The following is a 24,117-nucleotide window of genomic DNA, read 5'->3' as shown; positions in this document are numbered from 1 at the left end:
ATTGACTTTTCGATGTTTTACTGGACCTACTCCATTATTTATGACCAAGCGCGTTGAGATCATATAATATTATCAATAATATAAATGAAAAATAGTGTAACACATAAAAAATAAATATTTTTTTGTATTCAATATTTACATCAAACTGAAAATAATTCAAGATTAAAACACGATGTATTCAACTTTTATGTTCTATCTATCGAATGTATTACATTTATATAATTATTAATTTATAACTTTGTATTTTTCTGCGTTAAAAATACTAGCTTAATTGAACCTCTTTAGTTTATACTATGTAACACCAAACATAAAATTATCAAATTTATTATGGTTAAATTGGTACAAATGATGGAATAAGTTATTCCAAACATGACAACCAAATAATATAAAAAATTTTATCTGATCACTATTTTCTTATCCCATCACTATTATTTTTAATCCCTCACATCAAACGACCCCTAAACATGCTCTTTAACTTGGTCTTATTTCATATTTATGCCCTTCAACTTTGAGTGTATATAAATCGACAACTAAACTTGTATAAAATTATACAAAGTAGATACACACGTCCTACATGACAATTTGCATCCTACATGATTTTCTACGTATATTATATCATGTAGGATTCATGTGTCTACTTATTCAATTTTATACATATTTGAATACCTATTTCTACCCACTCAAAGTTAAATGACGCATTTATGTACTATGTTTCCGTATTATTTTTGGTAAAAACACATTTCCACTAAAAGTCAAACTATGTGGGGCACAAGTGTACATTTTGAGTCCTCAAGGGTCTAAGTGACTCAACAAAATCCATCAGAATCTTCAAAAATAATCCAAGGGCCCTTGATCCACTTGATACATTGATCAAAGCCTATGAGCGACTACACGATAAAATATCCCATGTGAAAGATCAAAGCTTTTTATGAAGGTTTTCCCAGCTACCACCATCAAAACTTCATAGAATGTGAACTCTGCAACTCTTTCTTGCCATTTTTACAATTTCCCAGGATCCAAAATCTTGTCTTTTTCACTCATATTCACCATAGCTTTGTGTATTCTTGGTATATATGCTAAAGTTACTAAAGAAGAATCTTTCTTGTCTTATATTTGACCAGCATCACCAGTTTCTCTGTTATTGCCCACAAAGGAGTTTGATTTTGGACCCAAGTTTCGTTTTGGCTAACTTATAGGCTTGTTGATGCCTATTGACTATTTCACTTGTTGGGTTGTTGTATTTTTGCTTCAGCAAAAACCCCTTCAAGTCTAACTCTTGAAATTTTTGACTTTGATGTGTAATTTATCTCAGATCTTTGTAGAGGAGTGTTGGTTTAGAGTTTTTTCAGATACCTATTGTTTGTTTGAGTTCCCAGAAGCTAAATTTATGGTGGGGCTTCAGAGTAGATTATCAAGATTGTGTCTTTTGTAAATTGATTGACCTTTGGGGTAGTAGTTGAGGTGATTTAAGGTTGTGTCTTCGGGGGTTTAGTTTTGGTATGGGGCATAGTGCTTGAAGTTTACAGATTAGGGTTTATGTGAGGCTGGATATGGTGCTTTAGAGGTGAAAAGATCTTATTTTGGGTAGTTTTCAGAAGATGGGTAGTAGCAATGACCATTGTTTTGTGGAATGGAAGGAACAATTTGTTTCTAAGGAGAGGGGACATCGCGTGGTTCATTATTTCTTGAAGGATATTTCAGGGGAATTTATTCTTGCTGTTGTGGGAACTGAGAGGAGTGTTAGGCATATGTTTTATGTCGTCTCCGAAGAGTTCTTGAAAGCTTATGCAGGTGAGGACTCTGTCTATGCTGGCTTCAGATGGAGGTCAAGGAGAGAAGTGGTGAATTGGCTCACATCTATGCTATCAAAACAACACTTACAAAGTGATTTTTCAAGTAAGCACTTGCTATCGACTGTCGTATTTTATTTTCTGTTGTTTTTTGTTATTATCTGTTGTTTCTTGTACTTCCCTTGCTTCTATTTGTGGACTGTTTTGGAACCGTTTTCCTTGAGTCGAGGGTGTATTGGAAACAACCTTTCTACCTCTAAGATAGGTGTTAGATCTGGTTACACTCTATCCTCCATAGACCTCACTTCGTGGGACTACTCGGGATATGTTCTTTCCATGGAGTAGGGAATAGCTCGTCTCATGTGAGACAAGTAAATGCACCTCAGGTACTGCTGAGGAACTGAGGGGCCTTCTCGAACATAGGATAGGTTATTGAGAAATAGCTATCCCATTGTTATGGGAAATCAATGCTACGGGCCAAGTTATACTATCAAATTCCATTTAGATTAAATAAGTACTCATGCCAATTAGCTTTTCATATCCCATGTCATGAGGTCTATTTGATATCCCTGAAGTTGGCCTTTAATCTTTAATGTGATGTAGCTACTCTGCAAGTTTTTCCAAGTATGTACTATCAAATTCCAATTAGATTAATGAAGTACTTATGCTAATTAGCTTTATATATGCTATGTCATAAGGTCTATTTTGGTTTCCCTGAAGTTGGCCTTCTTAATCTTCGGTGATGGGTTACTGCACAACTTTGTCTAAGCAATGTATTATAAAAGACGGTTCACCTTCTGGATTCAGGAAATTAGGACAGTGAAAATGTTTTCTTTAGCACAAGAACTAAAAGACGACCGAAAAGTATTTCACGAATTCATTTGTTTTGACTTTCGCTATGACATTCACATCATGTAAGTTCCATTAGAATAGAACAAATGAAGTTCTTGTGTATTTGCTGTTATGCAACATAGTACTTGGAAATGGCCTTTTTGATGAACTTTTTCTATCCTTACCTACTGCCTGGGTTTGGCCTCTACTGCAGGGGTATCAGTCTTTGAGCTTTATACAACTGTTATTTTTCTTTTCAGATTCCCAGCAATGTTGGTTTTACTCTAGTTCATCTTCCCATGTAGTCTAAACAATAATAGAGTGTCTGCTGGAGATGCTTTACATGTGATATCTGTAACTTCTAAATTACTGAACTTTTAGAGTATATATTTGCAAGCAAAACTGTCTAGAATAGCTGTGAAGGAAAAAACAAAAGCTTGACGTGTGCTCCATGTAATGGCAGAATCACCGAAAGATGACCCTATGTCTCCATTATTCAGTGTCCAATCAACAGATATGACAAGTAACAAGGTGCGAGTTCTCACACCTCTAACATGTCATTTCCTTGATTTTTGACATGTCTGACTGATCTTTTATGACAGGTTTCCATCACAAGAAACTTGAGAGTTCATTCTTCCGACATAGTTTGGTCAGGTGAACCATGGATATGTAGTAAACAGCTCAAACACTACCCAACATTTTCCCGGAATGGGATTACAATTGCTGTAAGTTTACTGGACTGACAATTAGATGAATGTCTCACAATGAAGTTTTTACTTGACATGCTTAAGATGTTCCACTTCAAAATTTCTTAGATGCTGAACAAACTTATTCCAGGAACATACTTGTTAAGAAGGCTAATATATAATGTATTTTTGGAGTCGCCCATCATTGTGGAACGGGAAACTAGTCTCCTTATATAGTTTTGAGCAATGCTCACCCTCAAAACTAGATTTGGGGTTGTATTTGGCTCAATGTTCTTTTTCTTTACAACAGAGACAAACCTAATTAAGTGTTTAGTTGATGTTGGGTCCCCATGTTGTATCTTTCATCCACTCTCCAGATGTTCCGTTTTGGGCATGTGAGGTGTTAGAGTCTGACATCAGTTGTGGGATAGCAAATTAATTGCCTTCTGATTTGTTCCCTCTAATTTTAATGATGACAAATTGTCAACTAGTCCTGTTAGCTTTGTCATAAAAATAAAATTGCAAACTGTGTCCAAATGTATGGATGGCATTACACATGGATTATCATTTAGCTCTTATTTACACAAGTGGCATTATCAAATATCAGTGACACTCTTTGTGTTTGTGCTCATATTGTTTTCTTGACTGCCATAAATTAAAGCATGGATTCATCTGTGCTGTTCCTCCCATTTCCCAATCATGCCTATTGGCTTACATAGGTTGCCATCTAAGCTCTTGAAAGTTTAAACAAATAAAATGTATCGAATGAACCTTTTCAAGTTTATGCTATTTTGAAAGTTCCTCCTTGACCCCTTTAGAAAGATGACCTGACTTCTTAAATGCTGCACCTCTATTTGTTATTAACAGCTGTTAAGTCTGTTTCCTTTTCTGTGTTCCAGGTACATGCATTCGTCTTTGTCATGGCTGAAAAGGAAAATCAGTACCTTGCATATCTTGAAGATATGTATGAGGACCGGAAGGGCCAGAAAAAAGTCAAAGTGAGATGGTTTCACTTTAATAGGGAAGTGAGAGGGGTTGTCTCTTTAAGAAATCCTCATCCTAGAGAAGTTTTCATCACTCCTTATGCTCAGGTCATTAGTGCAGAGTGTATTGATGGTCCGGCCATTGTCTTAACTCGGGAACATTATGAGAAATGTGTAGCTGTTTTCCCAAATGACTTGCTAACAAGAGTACATTTTTGCTTCAGACAATTCAAGGGCAACAGAGTAAAACCTTTTGAATTAGGTAAATTGCGCGGTTACCTTGATCAATCAATTTTCTCATGTTTCAGTCCAGATTTCTTTGAAGACGAAGAATTTAGTGCCAAGGATGATGTAAAAGTTGGAGCTAAAAGGCCAAGAAAGAAGTATAAGGAGCATCAGATGACAGCATATGAAGAGTCTTACAAGAAGTTCAAAAATGGTTTTTTAAGCAGGAAATTTTACTCCAATAAGCATGTTGGAAGTGAGCTCTGGTATGCTCCTAAGTTAGTGGTTAACGAGAAGATAGAATGTCTGAGCCAAGATAGTGGGATCCGTGGCTGCTGGTTCAGATGCACTATTGTGGAAATATCCCGGAGACAGATGAAGATAAAGTATGATGATATTAAGGATGAAGATGGATGTGGAAACCTTGAGGTATGCACCAGCACTTTTTCAGGATACTTCATTACATGTTAAAAAACTTCAACTCAGAGAGAAATATGATTTTTTCATTCTGGACCAAGGTGAACTAGAAATTTTGTTAATATTGTTACGTTTTGAAAACTAACATCATTTTTACACATTCATCAATTTTTTAGGAATGGATCCCTACATTTAGACTAGCCAAGCCTGATAAACTTGGAATGAGAAACTCTAACCGTCCAACAATCAGGCCTTCCCGCTCTTGTGACCTGGAAGATCTTGCCTTTGATGTGGGAGCACCTATTGATGCCTGGTGGAGTGATGGTTGGTGGGAAGGAATAATTGTCGACGCAGACAAATCAGAAAAGGAAACCTATAGAGTTTATGTTCCTGGTGAGTTTTGTTTTTCAATATTGTTGCTAGTGCTAAGCAAACATTTTCCTTGGTTTTCTTCATAAACTATTTCTCCGCTTTTGTTATCAGGTGAGAGGATGTTCTTGAATATAGATAGGAAGAATCTAAGAATCTCAAGGGATTGGGTGGGAGATCGATGGGTAGATATCGAGACAAACAGAGACATTCTTTCAATGATATCTTTGATCCAAGAAACCAAGATTTCTGTATCATCAAGTATTAATTCAGAGCGCCAGCGAGCTAGTACTATGGATCATAAAATTCACGCGAGTAGTGTGGATGAAGAAGCTGCTCGTGGTTCTACAGAAGCAAGATCAGTTGATCACCATTCAAAACATTCAATCGGTGTCAATAATGAGAAGCAAGAAGATGACATTACAGAAAAGCGACTAACTGATAACTCCTCTAGAGATATAGACTTGATTAAGGATGAGAAGCACGCAACTGAAAACAAATCCGATGAGAATGATTGTAATAACAGCAGCAGCAGTGGCAGCGACAAGCATGACTTAGACTGCCAACTTAGCGATGATAATGATTCTTACAACACGGATATTGACAAGGACAGCAATGTGGAAAAATCATCAGAACCTGAGATTGATGGGGGGAAATGCGAGACAGAAGTAATGGATATAGTGGCGTGATGTATTACCACCGAAACAGATTCCAGTTTGTTGCCAGGTACTGATGCTGTTCAACTGTACATAGAGATGGAAATCGAATGAGGTTTGCTCGTAGTGTTAGGGATCGAGTGTCTTAGGTGTACAGGTTATCATTAGTTCCCACTACTTCATTAGAATCTGGAGATGCTTTAGCAAATTATAAACTCTCTAATTACTAGGATCTTCTACAATATCTGTAACGTTCCTCTATCGAGTCAAATTGTTTTGCAAGTGTGTTGCGCACAGTGTAATAGACAGATACATACTATGAACCTTGCATGTTGTAAATGCAGTATTTTATGGTGAAATCATTGAGACACAATATCGCTTTAGGCCACCGATCTTATTGAGCCGCTCCTATGTCTATTTCAAAATTGAGGGCTCATTAGCCAATTTAGTTCTGTTTTTGAATGAATTTGCATAATAGCACACAGAAAATTGTATTGTGAAAGTTCAGAGTCTGAGCCATTGTTGTCCTTCTATGAACTTCACATCCAAAAAAGGTTCTGCTTCAGATTGATTGAGAGTCTTGGACCATGTCACTCTACCTGCTCTATTTGCTCCACTGCCCCTGCACTGATATTCTCCAAACACTGTATGCCTGCAAACACAGAAAAAAGTCGTTTTTCAAAGACTAAGCGATCTCAAGAAGATCATTGCTTACTCGTAGTATTTGGTGACTTGTCAATATCCACCAAAAGGGGTTGTGTTACAGACATTATTATCCATGATACTCAAAATTCACTAAATACCTATTTGTCATTATCAGACATCTGATATCTCTATTCTGAATTAGAAGTTTCGAGTCTTACTGGCGCCTAGATGGTTGATTCCAGTCAGTCCAACCTTTTGGATCAATAATAGGATCAAAATCACATTTGGAATATATAATCCTTGAATATTCTCCCCATGCTCTGCCCAAAAAGACTCTGCCACTTCCTTTGATTTTACAATTAACAAAAGAGAAACCAGTATCTTGATCTTCTGTATCTCTGTGTTGTGCTGCAATTGCTCCATACCCTTTGGCTATTGAATGTAGAGTACAATTCTGTTGACAATATACAAAAGAAAAAACAAGTCGAAAAGTTTAGAAGAATGGAAGTAGAGAAAATGACAACGGGTCGATAACGCGTGTCAGAGTAATACATATTTCACAGAGGCACAACAACATTATTGGTGAGTCCGAGCAAACATTAGTAGATAGGTAGGCAGTAAGTACCTTATAAAGTGACCTAGCATTTCCACAAATGAAATCAACAGATCCTTGAATATAACATTGGTAAAAATAATGTGATCCAGCATCATCTAAAAGTGTATCTTGTGATCCCAATATTCTAACTCTATACAAAACTGATCTATCACCATTTAATCTCAATGCCACTCCTTGCATTCCAACACCTTTAGGATCTGGAATTATTGTGTTCTGCCAAAAAAAAATAATCACAAATCGAGTCGAATCATGACAAAAACAACAACAAAAAAAACGAAACTGTTATAGAAAAGTTTAACTTATAAAACGTACGTACATACCTCGATAGTAATGCCAGTTGCACAAAAGTAATCAGACTCAACAGTGAGTGTGGCAGTTCTAGAAGTGCCTAAAATAGAACCATATTGGTCAGTATCAGAGGCTTTATCATGACCAGAAATAATGGTTCTAGTTGTTTGATTTTGATCACCAACTAATGATATGAATGGCTTTGATGCTGGTATATGTACCTTTTCTCTACAAAATAAAATATACATAAGTAACGGAATCGAAATTTTCACTAAAACATTTAAAAATATGAAAGGTAAATATACAAAAAAGTTTGAAAGCACATTTAACATTTACTATATATACATAACTTAATATTCGGATACTAAACTGACAATATTCAGACATCACACGTAAAATAAGATTTCAACACAACACATCATGGGCTGACTTGAAAAAAGGAGTACTATGTTCATTGAAGTTACGTATCATTCTAAGACGGAGTTATAATTTAAAGTTTATTAATAAATTCAAACTTCGATCTTTTCAAAAAATTAGTAAAGTAATTTCTAAATTAATAATATGCATATATATCATGATTTTTGAAAGACAAAAATGTTAGGTTTATATCAAATTTATTGTGTTAGACTAAATCCGTAAGCTGTAAATAATCTTTACATTATCAAAATTTTCCTAAAGTATATTTACACGTAGTTTTCTTTAAAATATTAAATTTATAATTCTTTTAAAAATATATATTTTCACTTTATCAGTGCACAAAAGTAATTTTATTGGTGGGTTAACCCACTACCATTTTATTAACTGTCAACTATTTTTTAGTATAAACCCACGTCCTCAAGCTTAAATTAACTTCACACCAACTTTAAAAAATGCAAAAAAAATATTTTAAAAAATGCATATATGAATCAATACATGAGCTTTTAATATTTATAATCAAGACAAGAAAGTAAATTTAAGTTATCTGGAAAAAAAAAAGTTATAAAAGAACTCAATTCAAAGCTATTAAATTTTACTAAACCCCTAGATTAGTCCTCGTGACCATCATATGAACTAATCTATGTTGTTCAGACTCAAAAATATATATTCATATTTAACTTTATAGAATTCAACAATATTCTCGAAGAGTCTGAATTAAATAAAAATTACCAGAGTAAGAAGTTGATAAAAAGTCTAATAAAATAGAAACTCTCCAAATATATTATTTTGGAGAATTTAACACATATTTTCGAAGAATCCAAACAACACGAGTAATCATAGTAAAAAGTTGATAAAAACTATACTATATATTTATAATTAAAAAAAAAAATTACCTGTAGGTTCCAGGATGAATGTAAATAATAACTCTTTGTAAATTATTTGAAGGAACTTTATCAACTGCACCTTGAACACTAATTGAATCTCCTTTACCATTTTGATCAACAACTATAACTCTTTTTAACGAAGATGAAGATGAAGATGAAGAACGCGATCGTATAAATTCATTTTTATTTAAATCTACCTTCATATCATCCCATGTTATAATGTAACAAGAATATTGATCACCACAAATCAAGAAAAAAATCACAAATAAAGTGCTAAAATCACTTAAATTCATCATAAACCCCCCCCAAAAAATATGAAGAGTTAAGTTATGGGCAAAAAAAGCAAGTAAGAAGTGAAGGCAATAAATATAAGAGCCTATGGTTTTTATACAACATAGTAGAAATATATTTATGAAATTATGAACGTTGGAATTTGCATGTTACATAATTTCAAGAACCTCTAAAGTTTTTATTATTAGTAATAATAATAATAATAAAGAAATAAAATTGAGAGTGAAATGTGTAAAGATTGAGGGGTAGTTTTTGTTAAGAAGTAGTTGTGAAATTTCAAGAGGTGTGTTTTTTTTTCGAAAAGTTGCATATTAACCGCTATTGTAATTTTATTTTATTTTATTTAAAAAAAACATAGGCTAAAATCAGCATCTTTTTCTCTTGCTTTTTAATTCAACGTGTTTTAACTATAATTGGGAAAAGAAAAGAGTATGGGGTGTTACGAATGGAAATAATTACTGACGTTTCGTGTTTATATCAAATCAATAAATATATATCTTTTTGTGTTTATACTTATAAAAATATACTTTCATCACATAAATAGATATAAAAATAATAACGTAACAATATACTTCGTGAAATCTGAAAGAATAAAGTATAAGTAGATTATTTTCAGACAAAGATTGATTTTGAAAGTCATTCGACTTGAGTACAATATACTAAAATAAATCTGAAAAATAAAAAAATGATAAACTTTTATAACTTGAATGGTTAATTGGTAAAATTAATTACTTCGTTAAATTATTTGATTGCGATAAATTAATATAATTTGATGGAAATGAAATAAAATATTTGTGAGGTAAAGCGTGACGTTTCACGATCGGCGCCTCTTTTTGTTTCGCTTATTTTGAAACTAAATTTATAGTAAAAAAAAAAGCACGTCTATTCATTTTTAACACTACCGTACGAGAAATCGTTTGTTAATCATAAATTTCGAGTTTTTTTTTAATAAAATGTCTTCCAAGGGGTTAATTATAAATAATTGAGTTAATATATTATAATCAAAGGCGAAGTTAAAAGTTTAATTACGTGTTTGATGAATTCAGTATATTTATATCAAGACATTTATTGAATATATACAATTTTAGATTTAGAACTCAATTATAATTAATTTTTATCGTTTTTCTTAAATTTAGAATATATAATAGTGAAATTTTGGCTTTCCTTCTAACTATAATATGTGAATTTTATTATTTCACAAGTTCTTTTACGTTTGCTAAATTTATAACTTAATAAGGATAAATTAAATATTTCGAGAGTCCAAAGTCTAAGTGACACATTTTATACAAATATTTGATTCCAAGTAGGTCAACTAATATTGAAATACAATTGGAAATTAGCCAAATGCCATAAATAATTAATTTATTTTAACTTATCAAATAAATTGTTACTATTACATATAAATTATTTATAATTTTAATACAATATTAAAGTTTTTTTTTACTGTGACCTATGACAGGTATAAGTTCCATCATAAAATTATATTGGGAAAATTAACTTATGCCTGAAATCGTAGAGACATACTTATACTATATTAAGATCGTATTATCCCTGAACTTATTTTATAAGAAACTTTCTACCCTTTTCGGTTTTCGTGGCGCTAGCTTGAAAGAAAAAGTCAAGTAGCGTTGGGCCCATAAGATTATGTTACGTAGAACAAAAAGGGATAGAAGGGAGTATTTGTGCATTATCTCAATTATATTTAATAATTACATTGACATAAAATATTTTATGCATCTAATATTTTTTTTTGTCCCCAACCCAAGTGCTTATTAAATACTTTGTTCCCCAAGATTATACCCGTGGATAAGAGATAGCTCCTCAAATTTAACGGTTAGCTACAGAGCTTATTTATCATAAATATTTTGAGATGAAATCATGTGATGGTGCTGGGTTTTCTTATTTTATTTGGTTAGTTTTCGAAGAAAATCTTGTTAGAGTGTCATCATTAAATAAATTCAATGGTATACAATTTTTAATGTAAACTTCAAATATTAAATGGTAACAAAAAAAAATATAAACAGTTAAAACATAAGTAAAATCTCAATACTTTTTCACATCCAATACTAAAAAATTCATTCATACTATCAATATTGATATATTCATTCATACTACCAACATTCTAGAACACACTTGTATATAAATAAATAGGAATAAAAGAAAGGGTATGACACAAAATGTTTGATTATATCCTACCAATAAAATATAAAAATGAAGGTAATTTAGCCTAATTTTTTTTTGCTGCACTTTGTCAAAAAGTAATAAAACATAATTAACCTAAATTCTTAGCCATTCATCTCCACCAATGAAGTCTCTTTTCATGAAGGGTTGAGCTTGGTGTTGAGTGAAATCATTAGACCATGGCACTCGACCTGCTCTATTTGCTCCAATTCCCTTGCAACTATATTCTCCAAAAAATGCATGCCTAAGAAAAAGACATTTCGAGATAACTTTAGATATACGAGTCTAAAGAAACTCAGTCACATATTTTTTAACTGTAGTCATATATAACTTCAGACATTTTCTTGACTTACCACATCTATCCACCTCAAAATAACTTTAGATATACATGTTCGAAGCTAAGTCGAAAAAGGTATGAAATTCATATACATATGTATTAACTTTAATCATATGTAACTTCATACCTAATTCCCAATGTTGTATATCTCAAACTGTTCTGAAGTAGGTGCTATAAGAACATAAATAGAGTCATTGTACAATTCTATATACTTGCTAATCAACTAGAGTCCTTATAGTACTTATTGTCTTTAACGACTTAAATTTTATATGATTATTTATTATATATTCAAGGCTCACGAGAAAAGCGTAACAACAACTACTATAAGGACTCTTGTTGATTAGCAAGTATATATAATGGTACAATGACTATTTATGTTCTAATAAATAAAAAAGTAAATAGAAATTGAATGACGATATCGAAAAAAAATAATAATCTTACTCTTGTCTAGATGGTACGTCCCAATCAGACCATCCTTGTGGATGAATAATTGCATCAAAATAGCATTTTGAGTAAATAATCCTTGAATATTCTCCCCAAGCTCTGCCTAAAAATACACTTCCACTTCCAGTAACTTTACAATTAACAAATGAGAATCCAGTATCATCATAAGGTGATTCTCTTTCATGTGCTGCAATTGCTCCTGATATTCCCACATTATCTGGAGCTATTGAATGTAGTTCACAACTCTGTTAGAGAAAAATTAAACGAGTGAGGCTTGTTTAAATGATAGAGTAAGTCAATCGAGCTTTAAGCATGTGGTTGTGAGAGCTCTTATAAAGTCTATAACAATTGGTACCAGAAAAGGTCAATCAACAAGGTAACCTGAACACATACTACTAGAAATAAAATAAAAAATTGAACGAGTGCTCTCTCAAATTATAGACTATAACAGTTGGTACCAGAGTAGGTCAATCAACAAGGTGCCCTGGATCCACATTACTAAAAATAAAAGTTTTTTCCGATCACGAACCACTGTACTAACTCAGTCAAAACAGATTCTTCTCACTGAATAATGAAAAACTTTTTAATATTTCTGAATGAAAACGTTACTTTCTTTTTCATCCTAGCCAATTCGATCAAAATATCTCTAAGAAGAGCCACGTAACATTTTTCAATAGGAATGTAGTGTTTTTTTTTAGTAGTGATCATTTTTTTCTATTCATACAAAGTCTCGACAGACAGAGTAACCTAACCTTTTACTAATACTATTGATGACAAATAACAAGTACTAATAGCATATTCGAATATCAACAAAGCTGACATGAACAATACCATCGATATATTTTATTTTTTTTAAAAAAAAAAGATAAAAAGAGACAAAGAACCTGAAAAAGTGATCTAGCATTGCCACAAATGAAATCAACAGTTCCTTGAATGTAACACTTGAAAAAATAATGTGATCCTTTATCATCATAAAGTGTGTCTTGTGATCCCAAAATTCTAACTTTGTATAACATTGCTTTATCACCAGCTAATCTCAATGCCACACCTTGCTTATCATTTTCCTGACGCATTGCAGCCACAGTATTCTAAACAAAATAAAAAACACGTTACGTGAGTTGAATTGAATAATCTATTTAATTATAAGATCACGTTCATTCTGTATCGAATTTCGAGTATACCTCAAAGGTTATGCCAGTTGCACAAAAATAATCAGATTCCACAGTAACTGTGGCTGTTGCAACAGTGCCTATTTCATTACCATATTGATCTTTATCACATGCCTTAGAATTCCCAGTAATTATTGTTCTTCTAGGATGATTTTCATCACCAATTAATGAAACAAATGGCTTTGAAGATGGAATAAACACTTTTTCTCTGCATAACAAAATTTAAAAAAAAATAATTATTTTTTAAATACTTAATACTAGTAGATATAGTCTATATAGATAGGTATGTATCTATTACATACCAATATAAATATTTGCGTTAAATATGTTACAAAAAGAGAACATATATTAATTTCGAATATATCAAACTTGAAATTATTTTATTTTTTTAAAAAAACTTAATTAAAAAAAAAGAGTAACACCAATCATGACTATTCATATGTGTGATTCCATATCTAACAAAGGAATAAAGTAAAAAAAAAAAGGCATACTATTTTAAATCTAAAATATCGTAATTTTTTATACTATCGATACATATAGACAGATAAATACCTATAAACTCCGGGAAGAACAAGAATTTTGATTCGTTGAGAATTAAATTCGGGGACCATGTCGATTGCACCTTGTACAGTAACGGAGTCTCCGTAACCCCTCGAATCGACTACGATAATACCATGAGACTTACGTAAATTTCCATTACTTATATCAATATTAGGAAAATTTATCTTAAAATCGTTCCACGTAACGTAACGTCGAGCCTCCAATTTACTAGCACAAAAAATGAACAAAAACATCAAACTCCAAACGTTGATAAAAAAATTTAACTTCATATTGAGAAGAAAAAAAGATTAGTAATTTTTGTTTTGGAGTTTAATTGAGATGGAGATAATGAAGTATAGTTAATGAATTTATTTATAGGTGAAATGGAAATTGATTTGAAGAATTCTAATTGTAGAAGAAGATTAAATTATGTGATTATGTGAATATGATTTTTTAGAGATAATTATACTTAATATTCTTATAATGTGTGTGAGTTTCGGATTTACTCCTTGTATATTAAAATTAAAGCATTTTTATTTATTTTATATTATCGAAATGCTACACTTACACAAAGTCATTGAAAAATAGTCAATTTTTTGGGGATTTCATACTTTAAAAAAAAAAAACTTTTGATCTTGTGATTCTAAATTAAAATTCTGTCAAATGTAACAAAATTCCCTTTAGTATTGTGATCTTAAGATTGCCACGTGAAAAAGTAAAAGTAAAAGTGTTGTCAAAAAGGAAAAGATTCGAAACGGATAATATTTTAGTGTGTTTTCGATTACTATTTTATTTGAGTTTTCGTAATGTGTAACAGATTCACTTGGTTATTAAAATCAAAAATCATAACATTATCACGATGTTTTCGCATTAAAGATAACTATGTTTCGGTGAATTATTAATTATCGACTTATTTAAACTCTAATAACTATTGCAAATTCTATCGATCCCAACTCTTTCAAGTATAAGAATTCTATTTATCATTAACAATAACATTGTACTTTTTTTTTCTTTAGTAAAATATTAGCGCCCTTTTTTAACTTATAACCCAAATTTATAATTGAAGCACTATTAAATCGCAGTAAACTCAATTTTCTAAAATATTTAACAGAATTAAATAACATTAATATTGAGGTTGACTAATTATGTAAAGTAATTTATAAATGTCCCAATTCAATTATTCTCATTTAATTGTATATCATACTTTATAACTAATAATTGACATTTTTAGAACAAAGAAAGAAGAATTGAAACACAATAGTTTGATGGGCTCATAAAATGGGCTTCTTAAGTGGATGAAAATTCCAGCCCAACTTACCAAAATACACAAATATGAGGCCCAATTTAATCAATTCTAAATTATTAAGGACATTAAATCTCATTGATTTAGGAACTAATTAATTAGATATACACTAGTTTGCTATATTATAAGTCTTATCAAATTTTGGTACGCCCGGATATGTCCATAAACACGTATATTGAAATACATGAGGTCAAAATTAGGTGTAATCTATTTTAGATACATTGTATCATTGTGGATCCGCATGTGTCAGATACATGTGAATATTACAAATCATACTAAATTTTGGTGCATCCAGATATATTCAGATACATGTATCTCAGGATAATGGTGTCAGAAATAAGTCTAAATACATTATATCCAAATAGATTCGCATGAATCTAGGATACATAGACAAATTTCGTTAATCTTTCTTCCTATTTCACTGATTATGATATGCATATTAGCGTATCTAACTTGAAATCCAATGGTGAGATAAAATATAATTATTTCAAATTACTGATATGATAGAAATATTTATCCACCAAATATTTTCTCTTAATTTTATATTTTCTGTCCTAATATTTCACATAGGTCCTTAAAGAACTTATGTCTTGGTATAAGTTTAAAATCTAGTGGCTATTAAAGATCAACTCACTCAAACCATGCAATTAAATGAATTATTAATGTGGGGGTATTTGATCATAAATAATTTGGCTTTCTGTTACTACAATTATTTAAAATACCGATGAAATGTTTGAAAAAAATTTATTTAAATGAAATAATAATTTTTAATAACTTCAAAAACTCTTTTCTGGCATCAATCACATATTATCTAAATGTTTATTCAAAACAGTGAGAATCCACTCCTTTATTCTTAGACCATATATTTCAAATTCGGATTCTGATTTCAAAGTCGCTTCATGCGTTTAATTTTGATGTAAAACTTTAACTCGCGTGTAACAGATATTATCAAATGTGAACAATATCAAAAAATTATAAATATAAAATCGTCTTTCTTTCATTCAATATAAAAATTTTAAAATAAATATCAAATTTCGAACGAGAAATCTAAGAAAATCTAATCCTTCTTGTAGGATGCGGCGACCTCTAAAGAAGTTGAAAAGGCAAATGCTTTTTAACTCCAATGGTTCAAAAAAATTAGATTCATGAAGCACTTCCAACCATACATATATTATTATAATTTTTTAAACCAAAGTTTTCACGATCATAAAAATAATTGACCCCACCAATAATATTCCCATCTTTTTTGACTAATATCTTATATTATATGCTATGTGTTCTGTTTGTGATGCCAAATTCGAATATCAATTTTATCCACTTAGTCCTCTTCTCGAAAAGGGGGTGGATGTATACTTCACGATTAAAATTTAGTAATTTTAGTTTGAATTTAAAGAATTTTTTATACTTTTATGATAATATTTTTTTCGTTTTTCAATACGTCTCATTTTTACATAATTTTATATGTCGTACCAAGCATTTTACTCACTCTCATCTTTGGTGCGTTTGTCTAAATTAAACTTTTAAAATAATATTTATTGCTCACATATTAAACTCAAAAGAAATAATTAACAAATTTTTTTATTGACAAATATATTTTTCTCTGACTAAATTCAAATAGAACATATTACTTTCAACGAAACTTTCTCCAAACTCATAATTACTAATTAAGAATAAAACAATCTCATTACTTTACATTATTGGTATGAGTAGTTATTTTCATCTCCTAAAATGGCAGACAATTCATTTTAAATTTGTCTTGTCAACTATATTATATATTGCCACTTGACCACTATAGATACTTACAATTAAATGAACGGCACATATTATTTATAAATAATTATATATAAAATCCAAACCTTCAACTTCCCTGCTATTAGGAAAAAATAAATGAAAATTCATCGGAGTTGTATTAATTATTACACAAGACTTTGAAAAAATGTGGATTGAATAATATGGTTAGAATTAGTCAAATAACATTAAAATCTACGTAAAATTAAAGTGTCATGTAAACTAAATCGAAATGATATATGTAAAACAAAATGTAATTTCTCGTTTCATTTTTTTTTATACTTTCTTCTTTTTAGTTGGTCTAGTAAAAAGAATTAACACTCTTTCATATTTAAACCTTTTGTTTTACCTTCTATGAGATATTTTATAATATTCGAGGACTCACGGTTTATTTTTTAAGTATAAATTTTGATTATTTTTTTAAATGTTTAATATTCATTGAGCCTATAGAGTATAATCCCTCAACTTTGCTAATACAAAAACAAAATTTATTTATATTATATTTTATAAAATTATACTGAATACATTATCGTATCGTAAATAATTATAATTTGTGGAAGAAGTCTTTGATAAGGTAGGGCCTAGTATAGTGGCGGTCTCATGACTCATGAAGAAATCTTCCAGAATAAACAAATAAATAAATAAATAAACATGTCATCGCAAACGTCACATTATATTTCTTTTTGATAAATGTGATTGGTAATTTTATATAAAAAAATAATAATTGTTGTTTAATTAATTATTTATAGTTTAGCCTAATAAATAAATGTTAATTTGCTTTTGATCAAGTTGGACTAGATTTCTTACTTACCTAAGCAATGAGCTTTCCTTCTTTCTTAGTCTAAAATAACGTTGAGGAAGAGTTTATTGATCGAAAAATGATTGATATGAGTATGTCATATAATTTATGAAAATATTTTAAAATAATATATGTATTTATTTTTTAATATTTTTCACACATATAATTGAATTTGATATATATATATATATATATATTTTTTTTTTTAAATATATCTATCGTATTTGTTATTTGATTAGGGTATCCTTAGGTTCTCAAGGGGGCAGTACATGAATTGAGATTGAATTTGTATTATTATATTATTTTCATTTTTAATTAACAATTAAAAAGAAAACGTAGATATATTCAAGTACTGAAATAATTCATCTGCATAGGTGAAATTCATAATTTATATTTAGACATTAGAATATTGTATAAAAGTATAAGACGATATATATATATATATATATATATATATTAATATTTAGCATTTATTATTAGTGCTAATAAATTGTCGTACTAATATTACTTTGCTTGGTGTTAAACTTTCTTAATTTGTTTAGGAAAACAAATTATTTACTTCCACAAATAAATAAAAGTTACCAAGTTCAGCTCCCCAACTTTGGTCCCAATAATTATTATGATAAATTGGAGGTTTGCGTGTACGTTTTTTCAAACGACATGTTTGTTATTGTTATGTACTCATACGAGTTTATCGATGTAAATAATTTTTATATTATCGAACATAAGGACAAAATTAATGTTAAGATAGTCGAGCTAAATTAAATTTAATAGAGTTAGTTTAAATTCTATTTATATTTAAAAATTATTAAATTTTACATAGTTCAACTTTAAAAAATTAAAATCTCAGAATTAATAAATTTCAAGTCCTAATTTTACTTCTGGCTGTCAGATTATTTTTACATATTCAAAATAAAGTATTAACATATTTTATATACAAAATTTCAAATCTCATATTTAAGGAAAAAAAACACACCTGTTGATATCAGTATATCAATCTTAAGCACAAATATGAGTTTAGCTTTTTATTTATTGTTGATAAGAAAATGTTTATAATTGCACAAAAGAGATAAGTTTTACTAAATAAGTCTTATATGATAAGTTCGATTATAAAAATACTTAGAAGATTTAAGACGCGAGACTCCTACTTAAGAAATTATTTACTCAATCAATTTAAAATTATAAAATTTGTATTTAACAAGTAATGTATTTTTAACATGAAAGTGATTTTTTCTCTATCAATAACCATTTAATTTATTAATATTATAAATTATAAAAATAATGAAAAAGTCACCAACTATACTAAGATTCAATTAATATTACTTGAATCAATCAAATACTTATCCTTTACTAAAGATTCCTCAAAGACTTTTTTGGTCATCCAAATATTATTTAATTTATATGATTACACAAACTACAATAATCGTTTATTTCCCATGTAGATTCCTAGAAATAGTCAAATTACATTTGTGTTAAGTTAATTAATTATATGAAAAAAAGGATCTGTCGATATTATTTTAAAATTAAAATTAAAATATATTTATCATCCGAACAATTTCTTCTATTTTCTAAACATTACTTAATTTAAAAATACAAATATAATTTTTCATTTTATATTGTGGCTGTGTTTCTAAGGCGTAGAAAAAATGTCCCCACATGGCATTTTCAAAGAATATCCATCTTTTTTGTCAAAAAAGTTGCCAAATAAATCATTTTTATTCCTAAATCTTATACTTTTTCACATTATTATGTGTAACATGATATAATTAAAATAAAACATTTTATTACTATTTCCATTTTAATTCTTTTGTCATACTTTAATTTAACATGAAATTTAATAAAGCAAAAAAAATATTTTATCACTTAGTTAAATTTCAATATAATTATGAAATATACAAATTTATATTAGTTAAATTTTAATATAATTATTAAATACTTATAAAAATATAAACTTATGTTAATTAAATTTCAATATAATTATCGAACACTCGATATCGACTAAAAATTAATACTTCACTCAAATGAATGGTGTTGGGCCACAAACGTAGGCAACAAAATCCACAATTTTCTCTTCTCTATATATACTTGTCTTTCTTCCTCAACGCCTCATATTCTCTTTCTTCCATTTCTATGTACTCGAGTTTTATCGGATCATCATTCCCTCTAATACCACTTTATTCTCCTAACAATTCCTTCAAGTTTTCATCTTTAACAATGGCCGCTTGTATTCACGCTTCAAGAACCAAAAATCCACCAAAAAACCCACTTTCTCGTGACCCAAACAAGCCACAAATCGATAACCATGTCTACAATTACGTCAAATACTGCCGACCCACTTTCCCTGACCTTGTTTCCTGCAAACCCTTTTCAGAAAAAAGCTCGAAAATCGAGGAATTGGGAGATGAGTTATGGCTGAAAATGAAAGAGGAAGCTAGGTCAGATATTGACCAAGAACCAATTTTGTCTAGTTATTACGTTTCTTCAATTCTAGCTCATGAATCCATGGAGAGAGCTTTAGCTAATCATCTTTCTATGAAATTGGGTAATCCTAATCTTCCTAGTACTACTTTGTTTGATTTATTTATTGGGGTGTTAACAGAAGAAACAGATATAATTAAATCTGTTAAAGCTGATTTAAGAGCTGTTAAAGAAAGGGACCCTGCTTGTATTAGTTACGTACACTGTTTCTTGAATTTTAAAGGGTTTTTAGCTTGTCAAGCTCATAGAATTGCACATAAATTATGGTCTAAAGGGAGGCAAATTCTTGCTCTGTTAATACAAAACAGAGTATCTGAAGTTTTTGCTGTTGATATTCATCCTGGTGCTAAAATTGGTAAAGGGATTTTACTTGATCATGCTACTGGTGTTGTTGTTGGTGAAACTGCTGTAATTGGGAACAATGTTTCGATTTTGCATAATGTAACATTAGGTGGCACTGGTAAAGCATGTGGGGATAGACACCCTAAGATTGGTGATGGTGTTTTGATTGGTGCTGGAACTTGTGTTCTTGGAAATGTTAGAATTGGAGATGGGGCTAAGATTGGGGCAGGGTCTGTTGTGTTGAAGGAAGTTCCGGCGAGGACAACCGCTGTTGGGAATCCGGCGAGGTTGCTAGGAGGGAAGGAGAATCCAAAGAGACTTGATAAGATACCTAGTTTCACTATGGATCATACTTCACATATATCAGAGTGGTCTGATTATGTAATATAAAGTTGACAGCTTTGAGTTTTGTTTACTATTGTTTTAAATTTATATTTGATTAGTTAAAAGCTACGTTGCTCGGACTCTCTTAAAATGCTGTTAGGACACGGACCGAGCATTTTTGAAGAATTTAAGCAACGTAGGTGAAAAGGTCTTCGGGAATTTTAGTTTTAGGGAGAATCCAAGTTCTCTTAAATGCAGAGATGTTGTAACATATACCTTTAATGGTAACTGGTTTATAGATTTAAGAGATTACTGTACTAGTTTACTTGATATAGCAAATAGTTCAGTGTTGGATGAATTATCATCATGTTGCTATATGTCTCATAGGAGTTATTGCTTAAGTTCAAATGAGGACAAGTTTTGTGAGTTCAATTGAACCTATTGCTTTCGACTCGAACTATGTGTACATATTATAAAATAATTGAAATGTATACATGTAACTTATTGTTACTTGGCAGTTGGCATCTATCTTTCTTTACTCTTTCCAGTGTTATAGTTGCAGAAATATGTATTTAACTTCTTCGTGCGTTATTTTGTCGTTTTCCTGAACTGTTAGTATTACTGCTGGAAATCCAATGAAAGGCTTATTGCAATATTTGTTGTCTTGAACTGCTTGATACATCACAATGTGCTTGCACCACCTGTGGCAGATTGAACAATAGGGTTCACAGGTTCTGCAGAACTAAAATGTATCGCTCACCGCTGATAAAATGTTCTGAAAGAGAGATAACAGCCATAAAGATCCAGTCTTGGATGCTGCAAAACATAGAACAGTATTTTTCTAGCTGTCACTTTCAATGAAAGAGCAGCATTGAAAAAGTTGAAACACCACTAGAACCAGAACGAACAAGTTTAAATTCTGGATTCGTCTATGAATGAACATACGTATGACAGCTTTGATATTGTTACGCATCAATGGAACGTCAAGATTGCCTTCTTTCTGAATTCTTAGAAGAAAATCAACTGCATTTGCTCTTGTTTTGGTGTAGGCTTTTACTCTCTATGCTCATTAATAACATGTTCAAGTATCGCATCAATTCGTTTATGAACTTTCTCAACCTTAGCTCTCATGTCACTGGTTTTTCTCAGTGATTTGATTGAAGGGTAACTATAAGCAGCGAAATTCCTGGTTTTACACATATTTACCCTGGGCGTAACTCTAAGTAGGCGTTTGGATATGAACGTGATCTGAACCCAAATGCTTACTTAGAGTTAGTGAGTTTAGAATGACGTGATCTTATCACTTCGAGTGGATAAGAAAGAGTTCAGTTGAACATACACGCAAATGCGCCTGTATGTTATAAGGCATCTTAAATCAGACACAATGATATTTTGGACCAAGAAATGTATACATCTCAACATTTTATTCAGAAAAAGCATCAGGTTAGATTTCTTGATTTTTTTACCATTTTACCATTTACATTAATTAATCTGGTTAATCCTTCTCAGATTAAAAAGAACAAGTTGTTATTTAGGAGAGTGACATTTAACCATACTGATAATTATTGGACATCTTTTCTTAATGATTTAGTGAATTGAACTCCAAGTTTTTGGTTATTACTTCACACTAATGCAATCAAGAACTAATTTGTGCATTTATATATATGGAATATTTAATAAAGATGTAAACAACTTAACATTGACAATAACAATGATAATGAAGATTAGTTTCTTCTTAGCATTTTCATTTTACATTTGTCTATGCAGGGGAAAAGATAGTGATAATCTCTATGATGTTTGTCCTACCGATGCAACGCGTAAGAACGTCTTCATAAACGGCTATCCATGCAAGAATCCAGCACAAATTACTGCTTCTGATTTCAAAAGCTCTGGTTTGAGCAAGGAAGGTGACACGGATAACTTTCAACGTTCATCGACAACATTAGTCACTGCTGCAGAATTTGCAGGACTCAACACTCTCGGGTTATCTGTTGCCAGGACTGACCTGGATGTAGATGGCGTGGTAATGTTTAATCTTATCTCGTCTAAATGTTTAAACTCCATATACCCCTCGTGCCTGCTACTGTACCATATTGTTTGAATTGTGTGATTGTCTAAACGTGTAAGCGGTTAGAAAGAGCACACTTTGTTCTTTAGTTACTTGCTGATATTGTGTCTATGCGCCCCTCTTACCTGCTCTGATACCATATTTGTTGAATTGTGTGAATCATTTCATTACAGCTTACGTTCTTTTGGCTGCTTATTATACTATGTTTCTGCAGATAATGCCACATGCTCATCCACGAGCTTCCGAGATGATGTTTGTTGGCAAAGGAGTGGTGATTGCTGGATTTATCGACACGAAAAGCCAAGTGTTCCAAAAGACTCTTAAACAAGGTGATGTGTTTATTGTCCCCAGAGGACTTCTACATTATAACTTGAATTCGGGGTTCGAATTAGCCACTGTGTACTCAGTGCTGAGCAGCCAGAATCCTGGTATGTTGAGTATATCAGATGCAATGTTTGCACCAGTTGTTTCGGAACCCATGAGAGACCTGATGAAGAAGTTGTTTTCGCGTTCAAACTTGGGAACAAACCAGATTAAAAATGTAACATCGTTTCGTTATTAAACTTCATTCATAACTTTGAGCATTTCCGTTTCTAATATAACTCGTGCCAAATATTTATGACATTCATCGCGAAATGTATATGTATATCTGTACTGTATATGACTACTGAATATTAACTTTTCTTGAACTTTCAATTGTTTCATTAGTTTAGGATCTTTTTATTTGTCTTAATACTGGATTTACTTTGACACCACGTGACCAATCAGATTCAGAATTTGAGGATCGCGGAGACATTATTATCTTAATGTAAACGATTATTGTATATTTTGTTGTTATTGTTATTTTCTTCTCCATTATCGTTTTCAACATGATTTCTTCATTACTGTATTTTCTATTCATATTTGATATGCTTTAATTGGGTCAGAGGTTTGTCGGAAACAATCTTTCTACTTTCACAAGATAGGATAATGTTATATAAACACGTGATATCTCTCTGGATCGTAATATCACTCTATCCAGACTCCATTTATGAGAGGCCCTTACTCGATATGTTGTTGATCGATAATGACCATACGATTAATAACTATATAAGCTAGTATCATAACTAATTTCGATAAAGATCATAAACAAACAGACTTCTAATCAACAATAATATAGTATACATCTTGGTAAAAAACACATCTTATATATTTATAATGTTTAGATCAACTTATATATTTATAGTGCGACTATGAAGTTCATTTA

At 30.8% G+C, this 24,117-nt stretch overlaps 5 protein-coding genes across 9 annotated transcripts; 3 read left to right on the top strand and 2 right to left on the bottom strand.

Moving 5' to 3' along the window:
- The first annotated feature begins 850 nt into the window (after nt 1-850).
- Nucleotides 851-6,330, top strand: LOC101252099 (uncharacterized). The gene is made up of 6 exons (XM_004243999.5): nt 851-1,896; nt 3,085-3,152; nt 3,224-3,346; nt 4,207-4,944; nt 5,109-5,325; nt 5,416-6,330. Exons 1-6 carry the CDS (start codon nt 1,599-1,601, stop codon nt 5,988-5,990), a joined length of 2,019 nt encoding a protein of 672 aa, XP_004244047.1. The 5' UTR covers nt 851-1,598; the 3' UTR covers nt 5,991-6,330.
- On the bottom strand, nt 6,320-9,761 carry LOC104648548 (pectinesterase QRT1). Of its 2 annotated transcripts, none has more exons than XM_010325973.4 (5): nt 8,817-9,761; nt 7,539-7,734; nt 7,228-7,431; nt 6,821-7,056; nt 6,320-6,609 (listed from the first exon to the last, which is right to left on the bottom strand). In XM_010325973.4, exons 1-5 carry the CDS (start codon nt 9,101-9,103, stop codon nt 6,462-6,464), a joined length of 1,071 nt encoding a protein of 356 aa, XP_010324275.1. In that variant the 5' UTR covers nt 9,104-9,761; the 3' UTR covers nt 6,320-6,461. The 2 variants fall into 2 exon arrangements, 1 of the variants encoding a protein (XP_010324275.1); XR_002028204.3 differs by having other exon boundaries at nt 6,373-6,609; nt 6,761-7,056.
- A 1,369-nt stretch (nt 9,762-11,130) lies between these two features.
- On the bottom strand, nt 11,131-14,206 carry LOC101256106 (pectinesterase QRT1). Its single transcript, XM_004244012.2, has 5 exons — nt 13,782-14,206; nt 13,242-13,437; nt 12,945-13,148; nt 12,058-12,305; nt 11,131-11,523 (listed from the first exon to the last, which is right to left on the bottom strand). Exons 1-5 carry the CDS (start codon nt 14,057-14,059, stop codon nt 11,376-11,378), a joined length of 1,074 nt encoding a protein of 357 aa, XP_004244060.1. The 5' UTR covers nt 14,060-14,206; the 3' UTR covers nt 11,131-11,375.
- A 5,583-nt stretch (nt 14,207-19,789) lies between these two features.
- Nucleotides 19,790-21,331, top strand: LOC101257583 (serine acetyltransferase 1, chloroplastic-like). Its single transcript, XM_019214954.3, has one exon. It carries the CDS (start codon nt 19,790-19,792, stop codon nt 20,867-20,869), a length of 1,080 nt encoding a protein of 359 aa, XP_019070499.1. The 3' UTR covers nt 20,870-21,331.
- Nucleotides 21,332-21,457: 126 nt separating this feature from the next.
- LOC101257878 (germin-like protein subfamily 3 member 4) lies at nt 21,458-23,567 on the top strand. 4 transcript variants are annotated; one of them, XM_069287578.1, is made up of 3 exons: nt 21,458-22,246; nt 22,571-22,823; nt 23,086-23,567. In XM_069287578.1, the coding sequence occupies exons 1-3, from the start codon at nt 22,149-22,151 to the stop codon at nt 23,431-23,433; spliced, it is 699 nt and encodes a 232-aa protein (XP_069143679.1). In that variant the 5' UTR covers nt 21,458-22,148; the 3' UTR covers nt 23,434-23,567. The 4 variants fall into 4 exon arrangements, with proteins under 4 accessions (XP_069143679.1, XP_010324276.1, XP_025887961.1 ...); XM_010325974.4 differs by having other exon boundaries at nt 22,571-22,826; XM_026032176.2 differs by lacking the exon at nt 21,458-22,246 and having other exon boundaries at nt 22,294-22,823.
- Nucleotides 23,568-24,117: the final 550 nt, after the last annotated feature.

This window comes from Solanum lycopersicum, chromosome 7 (assembly GCF_036512215.1).
Source record: "Solanum lycopersicum chromosome 7, SLM_r2.1".
Taxonomy (NCBI): Eukaryota; Viridiplantae; Streptophyta; class Magnoliopsida; order Solanales; family Solanaceae; genus Solanum; species Solanum lycopersicum.
This window is presented reverse-complemented; position numbering and strand designations above follow the sequence as displayed.

What these genes read in the sequence shown, in the direction of transcription:
- LOC101252099 (XM_004243999.5), top strand. Translation starts at nt 1,599, where the DNA reads ATGGGTAGTAGCAATGACCATTGTTTTGTGGAATGGAAGGAACAATTT. An exon ending in CTTACAAAGTGATTTTTCAA is followed by an intron (nt 1,897 to 3,084) that starts GTAAGCACTTGC and finishes ATGTAATGGCAG; the next exon opens with AATCACCGAAAGATGACCCT. An exon ending in CTATAGAGTTTATGTTCCTG is followed by an intron (nt 5,326 to 5,415) that starts GTGAGTTTTGTT and finishes TTTTGTTATCAG; the next exon opens with GTGAGAGGATGTTCTTGAAT.
- LOC104648548 (XM_010325973.4), bottom strand. Translation starts at nt 9,103, where the DNA reads ATGATGAATTTAAGTGATTTTAGCACTTTATTTGTGATTTTTTTCTTG. An exon ending in CAACTGGCATTACTATCGAG is followed by an intron (nt 7,432 to 7,538) that starts GTATGTACGTAC and finishes TTTTTTTGGCAG; the next exon opens with AACACAATAATTCCAGATCC. An exon ending in ATGCTAGGTCACTTTATAAG is followed by an intron (nt 7,057 to 7,227) that starts GTACTTACTGCC and finishes TATTGTCAACAG; the next exon opens with AATTGTACTCTACATTCAAT.
- LOC101256106 (XM_004244012.2), bottom strand. Translation starts at nt 14,059, where the DNA reads ATGAAGTTAAATTTTTTTATCAACGTTTGGAGTTTGATGTTTTTGTTC. An exon ending in CAACTGGCATAACCTTTGAG is followed by an intron (nt 13,149 to 13,241) that starts GTATACTCGAAA and finishes TATTTTGTTTAG; the next exon opens with AATACTGTGGCTGCAATGCG. An exon ending in ATGCTAGATCACTTTTTCAG is followed by an intron (nt 12,306 to 12,944) that starts GTTCTTTGTCTC and finishes TTTCTCTAACAG; the next exon opens with AGTTGTGAACTACATTCAAT.
- LOC101257583 (XM_019214954.3), top strand. Translation starts at nt 19,790, where the DNA reads ATGTACTCGAGTTTTATCGGATCATCATTCCCTCTAATACCACTTTAT.
- LOC101257878 (XM_019214955.3), top strand. Translation starts at nt 22,434, where the DNA reads ATGCAATCAAGAACTAATTTGTGCATTTATATATATGGAATATTTAAT. An exon ending in ACCTGGATGTAGATGGCGTG is followed by an intron (nt 22,827 to 23,085) that starts GTAATGTTTAAT and finishes ATGTTTCTGCAG; the next exon opens with ATAATGCCACATGCTCATCC.